General features: G+C 54.0%; 1 protein-coding gene across 1 annotated transcript; it reads right to left on the minus strand.

Moving 5' to 3' along the window:
• Positions 1-2,918: 2,918 nt before the first annotated feature.
• On the minus strand, positions 2,919-8,205 carry LOC114664300 (protein HEXIM1-like). Its single transcript, XM_028818366.2, has 2 exons — positions 8,093-8,205; positions 2,919-3,990 (listed from the first exon to the last, which is right to left on the minus strand). The coding sequence occupies exon 2, from the start codon at positions 3,982-3,984 to the stop codon at positions 3,151-3,153; it is 834 nt and encodes a 277-aa protein (XP_028674199.1). The 5' UTR covers positions 3,985-3,990; positions 8,093-8,205; the 3' UTR covers positions 2,919-3,150.
• Between the last annotated feature and the right edge of the window lie 2,663 nt (positions 8,206-10,868).

Below are 10,868 nucleotides of genomic sequence, written 5' to 3' on the forward strand. Positions count from 1 at the left end.
AGACGAACAGGAAAGGACGGAGTGGCGACAAGATGGGCTCTCAAAGTGCGAGACAATAGAGGTGGGCACAAGGGAGCCAGTAAAAGCCAGGAATTGGAGATGGGCAGAAATCAAGTGGCATTATTAAAATAAAATACAAAAAAATAAAATAAATTATTAATTGAACCTCCATTCTTAAACCTGGTAATCCAGTTCAGAGTGGCTGTAAGTGAAAGGCACTATATAGCGTGAATATGAAAAGAACTCTACGAGAGATCCGTAGATGACAGATAATTAAAGGCACCATAGATAAGGTGAAAGGCACAATGAAGTAGATAATGTCAAGGGCACTAGAGGTGGAGATAAGAAAGGCGCCGATGACGTGAATGGCCCAATGGGACGCTCTGAACCCGTAGTTCTATTGTCACCTGCACAGAGGACAGTGACATTCTCCTGCCGTGCAGCTCAGTGCCAAACAAGAGCGGGTGTACAATCGGGTGGAGAGCCCTGCATAAGAAGTCGATGGTAGGTTGAGATGGAAGGCGCGATGTAGCACTTAGATAGATTTAGGGGGCTCTTGCTGTCAGTTCTTCCCTGCCTGTGCTGATGAATGTGCCACGCTTTGGTTATGCGGGGGGCACACACACAAGTTGTGCCCAGAATGCTGTGAGGTGGCAGCACTGCCCACTGTGCCAGCCTGGCTCTCCCACACATACGATGCTGTCATTGTTGACCATTTTTTAACAAGAAGAGCGACACTCGTGTCTGGCATTGCCTGTTTGTCTGTTTGTAAGAAATGAAATAAAAAAGAGAATTAAGAATTACGAAGAGTCGCGTGTGGGGGTCTTGGCCTACTCACACCCATCAGTCCTGTGTCAGGCGTTGGGGTCCAGTCTGGCAGCCCCTCACCCCCACCTGACCTGTTTCACCAGGTGCTCCAGAATGAATGTCATGATGAGCAGTCAGCCCACCAATCTCTTATATAGCGCCTTTCACCTGGGGCTGTTGTCGATTAATATTCATGGAGTGCAGCAGCTGCTGGCAGACCACCTAAGAGCGGCAGTGCGGTCTTCACATCCAAGTATGCAGGAACAGCCGAATGGGGGGCACCAGTGAGTTGAAGGAGTGCCACCCGTGGGCCCACTGTGGGCCGTGTACTCCAGTCTGGACAATGGCCACAGTTTGGTTTATTTGATTGTGTGCAGGACACATGGCGCACAAAGACCTCTTAGGGCACCATAAATGAAAAGGCCTGGGCAGAGGAGCACCTGGTGCCAGTGCAGCTGACAGAGTAAACCACTCACCCACTTTGGGTTTGCGGTGGGCAGCTCAGCACTGGCCTCACTGAAGGTGGTCTACTGTATGTGGAGCTCTCAACAGTCAAGTAGAAGCAGAGAGAACGTCCTGGAATGTGACTCACGGAAAAGTGAAATGTGCCCGTAGGCAAACTGCGACAGTGCTTGAAGATTTAAAGTCGATGGAGGACCCCCCCCCCCCTCTCTGGTTTACATCGTAAAAAAGTCAATTAATCAGTCTGAAGTCTGAGCCAAGTGACAGCAAAATGGAGTGGTGCCAGTGCGCCCGAGTTGGCATCCTTATGATGGTACCCTAGTTCAGTGGGGTGGGTGCCAACAGGTGAGGCCCCCTTTCTGAAAGTCCATTTGTAAAATGAGCTGCAATTCACTGAAATGGAAAACATTTCTAAGCGTTCCCTCGCCCCAAACGTGCCCCTCAGATAACAGCAAACTACATGCAATGTGCCACGATAACGGGCACCATCCACACGAGCGCTCTGCCCAACTTTTAAAGGGATGGCCTTTGGGTTGTGAAAAGTCCCGCCCACGTGACCCGCACAAGCCCGCCTCATGGCCCCGCCCCACTTCACAGGTGGAAGTAGCTGACAGGGATGGCACCTGAGTGGGGGGGCCGCACTTCACCATCGCTCACCTGTGATTCGGGGGGCTCCATGGGGCTGGGTGCCAAGCCCCCCGCTGTAGGACTGCGTGGCTGCACATCACGGTCAGGTCTGCGGTGGGCCTTGTCTCCAATAGCAACGAGCAGCCCTACCTGGACAGTCTGCTGGTCACTCCGAGGTCAGACAGTGGAGAGGGGGGGCCGCTTCAGAGACCTCAGTGTCTGCATCCCTGACCTGCCCCAAGAACGTCCACCACAAGGTCCTGCAGGGAGTGGCGTGCCCAGCGGCGCCATCTGAGATACTAGCCATGCCAACCAAGTGCCGTCGAGAGAGACGGAGGGGGGGGGTCTCGATTGTCTTAAACGAGAGCTGACAGCCAGCGTTGTCGACTTTGAAGTTCAGCCGCTGAGCAGGTCACCGTGTGCCTCGCTGTAGGTGATAATAAACGACGTTGGACTGGCGTCACCAGCACCCCTCGGGTTCTCTGCATCACCGCCTAACGCATTGGGCACATCAGCGGAGGCCTTTTCTTTAAATGCAGGACTGAAATGTCCAGACCATTAGGGGACAGTTAGCAAAGGGTGCCAGTCCATCGCAGGTGGCAACGCCTGCAAAATACACCCGAGTGGAGAGGGGTGTTCAGCGGTAAGAGAATGCAGCGAGGGGATTTCAGATTTGGCGCCAATGGGCAGCGAGCCGTCCAGCCTCATACAGACATCGAGGATGGGGGGGCCAGGCGGGCTCCTCGAGGACCGCCAGCTACGTTTACCCAAAAGCCATCCACCTGGGGTGCAGACCTCGGCCCCCCCGATGGCCCACTCAGGCACCAGGTGACCCGCGTCCTCCCCCGTCCACTGTGGCGTTCGTCCCTGCCGCCTCTCCCTTGGTCGAGTGGCACATCCTGCCATGTGCAGGCAGGCGCTCCGTATTAACACTCAACACAAGTGTGGACCTTGGACCACTGAAGTGTGTTTTAAGTGAAAGTGGACCACCACAGCGTGAACAACACTTGGACAGAAGAAACATTTTATTCTGTGCAGTAGGAGCCAGCAGGTTAAAAAAAGAAAGAAAAGAAGGCCAAGACCACCAAGAAGACCCCCGCAGCGAGTGGTGGCCGCAGCAAACAGAGAGGAGAAATGGCGGCTGGACTCTGCGGCTCTGCCACCGCTCCCAACAAGTCCCGCGCAGCGCGTGGAGCAGCCGCCTTCCCAGAAGACCCCGAACAAAGCGGCAAAGGGGAGTCCCGTGCTTCGCCTTCACTGTCCGGCGGGGGCTTTGGGGTCCGCCCTTTCTTGCCTCAGCAGCTCGTTCTCCCGCAGCAGCTCTCGGTTCTGCGCCCGCAGCTTCTCCAGCTCGGCCTCCAGCTCCCGTGTCCGCAGGCCCGAGGCGGGGGGCGGCGGGGGCACGGTGCCATCCGCGCTGGCACTGCCGCGGTCCCGGAGCCGGTTGTTCTCCTCCTCCAGGCGGGACAGGCACTTCTCCAGCTCCAAGTACTCCTGGACCAGCTCCTGCTTGCTCATGTTCTGCAGACTCTCGGCGTGGTAGCGGGCGTACGTCTCTGAAAAGTCCCGCTGCAGAAACTCGCGGCTCGCCTGCCCCACGCCGTCGCTGCCACCGCTGTCCTCCTCCTCCTCGGGCTCGAGGAGCTCCTCTTCGCTGGCCGTGTCCTCTGAGCGACTGGCCCAGGCCGGCCGGCGCGCGCACAGCTCGGGCTTCAGGTCGGGCTCCTTGCCGTCGTGCTCCTCCATCAGGAACTGCGTGGTGTTGTAGGGGGCCACCGGCTGGCCCTTGGCAAACTTCTTCTCGCACAGGCGCGACGCCCTGGCCGTCTCCCGCTCGTCCAGCTCCTTCTTCTCTTCCCAGGACAGTCTGAAGTAGGGCTTCCAGCGCCGCTTCTTCTTGGAGGGCCGCCGCCGGTGCTTCTTGCGGTTGACGTGCGACTCTGGAGGGAGCTGCTGGTGGTCAGCCGAGCAGTCCTGGGGCACAGCACCCGCCGCCGTGGGCTCTTCAATCAGACTTTCTGACGCGTGGTCCCCAGCTGGCTCGGCCAAGCAGAAGGACGGACTCGCCGCCGTCAGCACGTCGACCATCTTGACCTGCAAGACATAAGAAACATCGATGAGAGAGGAAGGGCGGGCACACCGAGGCACCCACCTGGCCAAAAAGAGTGACCAGTGAAGAAGGCGAGTCGAGAGCAGGGGGCACCAGGCAGACGGTGGGCAGCAGGGGACACTCACAGGATGGCCACTCAGCTATCAGGCAGCCATCGGAGGGCCACAGCCAGCACCGCTGTCACCTCCCCGCTAAACCCTTCAGTGCCGTCACAGTGGCGTCCCCTTGTCACACGTGTCCCCCACTGTCCCGACTACTTGAACACGCAGTACCGAATGTGCAGATGACAAAGGACCTGAAAAGGGGCCGCGCTGAAATACTCGTAGCAGGGGGCGCCGTCCCTCGCATGGCCCCCTCGTTTCCAAGTCACACAAACAGCCAAGTGACTCCAAGGTGAGGGGTCTTCTCCGTGGCACTGAACTCTTCTTCATTTGAAGACGTTCCTTTTTCAGTCGACCTCCAAGTTCTCATGTATGCAACGAGCCAAAAGCCCCAAGCTGGGGCCCATAAAGCCAGGGGTCTTCGGTCTCAGTCACAGACTCCGAAGGCCACCGTCGAGGTGCCCACATGCCTGGAACATCAGAGATGGCCTTGGCCCGCTCCGGCGCTAGGCTCGCCTCTCAAAGCACAGCACACCCTGCCCAGAAGGGAAAGACACAAATAAAGAAGAGCCTGCCAGACTGAACATGCCTACTGCGAGCAGATGCCTAGCGCGGGGAGCACAACGCCTCGGCATTTACGACCTGGAGGTGCCATGTGGCGCACGCTACATTTGTGGCCATTTCGGCATACGAGAGAAGTCGGCACTCAGAACCGCTGCCCATGGCGCATGAACCACACTTGTCTCTCAATGATTCTTCTGATGCATTCGTTTAAATCGAAAGGCTGCCACACTGCTGAATGGAGGGATGGGGTGCAGGTGCCCACTGCACAGAACATCCAATGGAGACAAACTGGCACAACTCCTCTCCAAAGTAAGGGTGTACTCACACTGGCATTTCATTCCGTGCTCGAGCACGTTTGTCCATATGTGACCCCCTCCCCAAGTCAAGTCGTTTGACTGGTGAGATTGCTCTGTGCCCTGGCATGGTTCAGTAGGATTCAGGAAAATTTTGATCACTAAATGTGCCCGAGCTCCATTTGGGCTACAACAGGTTTGTATTGTCACCTTACAGATGGACGTGCAGCGTAGTTGGCAAGAAAAGCTGCAGATTCCTCCCTTAACACCATTTTGTCACCCGCTCAGTAAATCTGTAGGAGGGCACAGTGCCACCCTGCCCTACACGACTCCAAGGACAAACCACTTTGACACGCACAACGTCACACCGTGTTCACATCTTGCTTTGGCTGTACACAAAGTCATGCGGTTACGATGAAAGTGTGCCAGGGCCACCAACATTAGGTGCAGTGTGGGTGCAGGCCAGCGGTGGGCACAAACAGGCCTAGCGGGAGTAGACCCTAAGAGACATGAAAGGAAAAAGCAACCCAACCAATCAGTGTAATGAGATAAAGAGGTGAACACACAAACACGTGTAACTGTGACCATGGGGTCACTAAAGGCAGGCGTTAGGGTGACGTGTACTGGCTGGCACTGCCAGTGTGCCAGGCCCCAATCCTCTGCCTGGTAATTGTGTGCACTTTGAGAAGGAAATTGGAATCCCCAGAATGCACAGTGTGTCAGGTGGGCTGTAAATTGGCCTGTTCTGTGTGTGTGTGTGATGGGCACCCACTGGTGCCAGTACAGGTTTGACCCTCATCCATTGTTTTGATCGTTTTAATTACTTTACCTGTGCCAACATTTCACAAATAATAACAACAAGATGAAGACAGGTTTCACTCTGATAATTCCCGAATGGCGAGTGTCACTCCGTGTGAATGAACTGCACTGCCCACTTCGGGATTCAGCGTTCACAATTACTACCCGCTAAGCTGAGGGCCAAACACGGCAGGAAACGACGATGACGCCTAACTAGCGGGAAGAGAATCGTGAAAAACCCAACCAAGGTCTGTGCCCAGTGAAACAGCAGATTATGCTGGGGGTGAAATGTGCTACGGGGTGCAAGGCTGCTCCATGTTTTCTGAAACTGGATTGTATACCACAGGGACGTTGGGAAATTCAGCCCATCCCAGCAGCATTAAGGGCAAGGCAGGAGGAACCAGTCCTGGATAAGACGCCAGTCCAGCTGAGGGTTCGGCGATCACAGCAACTGAAAACGCGCATCTCAGCGATGATCCCCAAGAAAACCCACGCCAAGCATGCGCTCCACACAAACGGTGAATGTGCCAGGAGTGGAACTCTGGATTGTGGAACTGCAAAGCAGGTAAGTGCTAATAAAAATATAAAATATCACAAACACTTCACAAACTTCAGGAGCGCATCCCAGGTCCAAACGGGGTCTGCACGACCTCCACGTGGGCTTCCTACGGGTGCTGCAGTTTCCTCCCACAGTCCACAGACATGCCGGTTAGGTGGACTGGCGTCACTAAATTAGCCCGAGTGTGTGTGTGCCCTACGGCAGACTGGCACCGTCTGGGGTTTGTTCCTGCCTTGTGCTCTACGCTAGCTGGGATAGGCTCCAGCACCCCCTGTGACCCAGTTTAGGACTAAGTGGGTTTCAAAATGACCGACTTCACAGATTTGATCCTTAGTATGCTGGAAAACACAGACATTCTACACACTTGACACCCTAATAATGGAAAGAGGGAAACAGCAGGCATCAGAAATGTTCCTGCCAAGTGAAAGGTTACCTTCTTTAACCTGCCACCCCAACCCTGGCACACAGGCGCACTCGTTAGCCAGCTCACCTCTCCTTATCTCCTGTCGGTTATCAAATACGACTTCATTTAAGCCAATGCTGATGTGCACAAATAGGCGGGTAAGGCAATACTATTTTTATTGACACTGCAATTTTATTCGTTTACTGCCCAGACTGAAATGCTCTCCCCACAGCCTCCATTGAAGGTGAGCTCACTCACACCAGAAATGACTTGGATGTTACACTTCTGACCAAACAGAACACCAAACTTCACGTTGGTCAACATGTTTGCACCACGTCATCAATATAAATGCTGCACGCTGTCTATGTGAAAAATAAGATTTGAACACACACACTCGTGGAGAACTGAGCAGCAGAAGCTTGGGCAGTGCCCCTCCTTAACTTAAACTCTGCGCCAACACCTGGCAGGGATGCCTTCTGCTTGGCATTTAAATGTTTCTCCTGGAGTCTGCATGGGACTTCATCGGCCGTCCAGAAGGATGCCAATTGTCGGACTGGTTACTCGAAATTGTTCTGGGGCAGCAGGTGGGCATGTGTGACTCTGAACTGCTCAATGAGGGCACGCGTGCAGGTTTTGATCTTTCGGAGTAAATGTTCGCGTATGTTAGTTAGCCTGACAATTAGCCTGCTTAATCCTCTGCTACAAGGCACCAACTTTACAACGTCGTTCAAAACCCTGCAAAATAATTCAGAGCCAACCCTTACTTTGGCATCTCCGGGTCATCTCCTTTAATTTAAAAACTGTCTTTAGATCGGCGTGTAATATTTTAAAACTCCGTTCATAATGCGTTGGTAATTCAAATGCATGCTTACTGGAAGTTTAAAATCTGGCGATTCTGCTGTCTAATCAATGCACTGTTGGTCCTCCTGCTCAGTAGTTCAAAAAGTGGACGTGGCAAAGCAGCAAAGTGAACGGCTTCAAGTGGCCGCGACGAAGTTACGACTCGCCCACCCTCGGCAGGCCCCCTGATGCTGGCGACTCCTTCCGCACGTCCGAGCGCGCTGCCTGCTATTTACTTACTTACACACACACACACACACACACACACACACACACACACACACACACACACACACACACACACACACACACACGTGTGACGTCACTATGCGCCGGCGCAGTCCGCGTGATGTCACCTTCACGGATAACTAACGTTTGTATTGCTACTTCTACTCTACTCGATTACCAAACAAGCGCGTACTAACTGGAAGCTTTTCTGACCTACACACTTCATACACTCGCGAAGCGTCGAAATTAGCATATTTTTTGAATAAATCATCCGATTATTTGCAAGAGTCTGGCACCCACCTCCTCTCTCGTCTCCTTCCCTTCAACGAATGATCCATCAACCGACGGCTGGTTTCTCCATAAGGGCCCGTACGGCACGTCTTTCCTCGCGCTAGACGAATTGGCTAATGGGAGTTGCAGTTCCAGAATGGGGCGGAGTAAACGACGTACACTGTAGAAAGACGGTACATAAAACTACATTTTCCAATCACCTCAGCGATTGGCTCGTGCGCACCATATGCCTCGCCCGCTCTGGAGACCCCATTGGCTACAGCTGCTATCATGTGACTGAAAACAGGCGCGGTGACCGTTGGGACGGTACGTTTGGAGAATGAGTACGTGCTGCTAATGGCCGGGCGGAGATTCTATAAACTTAACTTGAACGTGAAGCCGACGTTTTTCTGTGTTGCATTTGGGTTTAAAGGGAATGTAGCGTTCATAAACAGCACTGTTTGACGTTTAGGTCAATGTAAAAATATGACGGACAACTCCGAACAAGTTACACGGACTCGGCGCAATACTGCAACTGTAAAGCGAAGTTTTACATGAGGGGTTAAATTTAATTGGCCGATCCGTTAAAATGCACGTCGAGGTGGCGTGAGTTTATTTTGGCCCTCTCGGTGTAGTCGTTCTAAATTTGGATGCCGTTGTCACGGGTGCCTTTAAATAGCGCGTATTCTCACCCAGACGCGATTTTAATGCAGTCCAGCGAGATGCGACAGGCGGAAGGATCCGTTTACAGAAACCGTCGGCCTTCCAGACACCCGTCAGGTTGGTTTGGAAAAACTTCCAGCTGGAGATCCGACTGACGGTGGCATTCCATCACCCCTGGCCAGGGGAGGTGGGGTCCACACATTTCCACAGGTGTCCCCAGTGTCACCTCGGAGAGACCCCGACTTGGGCATTTTGCATGAATCCAATCTGTTGTTCTGCGCCACCCGGTTCTTCCATTGCCTGACACTTCACATTTCAGTGACGCTTGGTGTCCTCTGGTTTTACTTCCTTCATTGTCCCCTTAGGGAAACACTTGTGACATTCTGCTGGGATGGACAACAATGTGATGGAAAATGGAGGGACAAATTCAAATAGCAACCATCACCTTCTGTAAATACACACACTGGGCCCTGGCGCTTGGTCGTCTTCTACAAAGGCACAGCCGGAGAAAGTGAAAACAAAACTAGGGAGCAGCGGGCAGAAGTTGATTTGGTTTAAAAGGTTAAGGCGGCGTTCCCAGGATTACACGACATTTTAAATGTGGGCTTGAGGAGAAGGAACGACGACCCCCCGATGTCACTAAACGCAGGCAGCGGCTGAAACGCCAACTGTGCTCTGCAGGTTTGGCAGGGGGCTGCGGTGAAGATCCGTCGTGTCTGCGTACGGTTCAGGCCGGGCGTGAAGTGTGAGGCGGGTACAGAAACGGGGGGCTTCGGTGGGGGCCGTGGGCTGAGCCTGAGCGCTTGGATTTAATGGCCACCTTTACACAGCTCATCACAAACTGGACCCCTCTGCTCATTGCCCCCCTCGCCGAGTCAGAGTCACTCGCTCTTAGGGGGGTCTAGTGACGCAGTGTGCCCCCTCATTGGCGCAGGTCCATCCCAGCAGAATTCACAAGGACGTCGGATTTTGCTTCTGTGCTAAAACTGAACGTAGCGCTGGTGTGAGAAACTCGTGTGGATCTTTTAGAAGTTACTTGTGCACAAATCGGACCAGAAACGGGACGGGCAGAGAGAACTCGCAGGACACAAGAGCCGTTCGTTTATTTATTTGGGAGTCGTGATGCGTGTGGGGACGTCTGTGGACCTCACACTCAAGTCTGAGTGCCCATCAATGGAGGTCTTCACCATCAAAGTCTGACGCTTTGCTCGATCGAAGGAGGCTGATGAGGTGATGTGGTGATGTTCACCCAGCAGGCATGAAGAGTTTGGACCCCACCGGTCCACTGTCAGCAGATCAGGTCCAAATGTTATCCACTGATGGTTGGCCCACCAGCTTGGTGTGTAACGTTCAGAGAGGTACCGTCCAAGGAGCTGACGGCCCCTCCTGCGTTGGCTCTCGTTGTTCTCAAGCCCACCAAAGAACAGCGGTGTGCGTGGCAGGCCTTCAAAGGGGACACCGCTGCTCTCCATCGAGGACATCGCTGCCCGTCTAAAGTTTCCTAAAGAGCCAGGAAGCCACACGGTGGGTGGACTGAAGTGAGAATTGTGAAGAGCAGATGTGGCATGTCAGCATGAGGACCCCCCTGCCACTGCTGAGAGGACCACGGCGAGGGTCCCCAGTTTAGGTTGCCATCGTGGACGCGACTCCGAATTCGGAATTGTATCCGCAGGGTGTCCATCACGTGAAGTGACGCTCGAGAGAAGTGGGGTCATGGGGTCACGCTGTAGGACGATGGCCCACAAGTCACCCACCCACTGGATGGTCAAGTTAGCAGAAGAAATGCCAAAGTCGTCCTGGTCTTCGTCGTACCAAAATGTTGTGCTAGCAGCTCCTGCAAGGAAGCCCACTGACATCCCTGAGATGAGGCAGTTGTGGTGTGCAGGGCTGATCAGCACGGGGGGGGGGGGTCACACCAGTTAGCGGTCACCCACCCACCAGCACGTCACAGCAGATCGCCTTCCTCAATGATTAAATGATCCTGACACTCGAGACCCCCGAAACCCCGCCGACCTCCTCGGCCCGGGGTCTTTGGAATTCCTGGCCCTCCAAGCCCCTGCAGGTCCCGACAACACCTGGAGATGATCAGAGAGCTAACAGCTGTTTGTTGGTCGACTTTTATTGGGGTCTTCTGGCACAGCTG

The sequence above is a fragment of the Erpetoichthys calabaricus genome, chromosome 14 (assembly GCF_900747795.2).
Source record: "Erpetoichthys calabaricus chromosome 14, fErpCal1.3, whole genome shotgun sequence".
Lineage (NCBI taxonomy): Eukaryota > Metazoa > Chordata > Cladistia > Polypteriformes > Polypteridae > Erpetoichthys > Erpetoichthys calabaricus.

Excerpts from the sequence above, each read along its gene's own strand:
- LOC114664300 (XM_028818366.2), bottom strand. The coding sequence starts at position 3,984 with ATGGTCGACGTGCTGACGGCGGCGAGTCCGTCCTTCTGCTTGGCCGAG.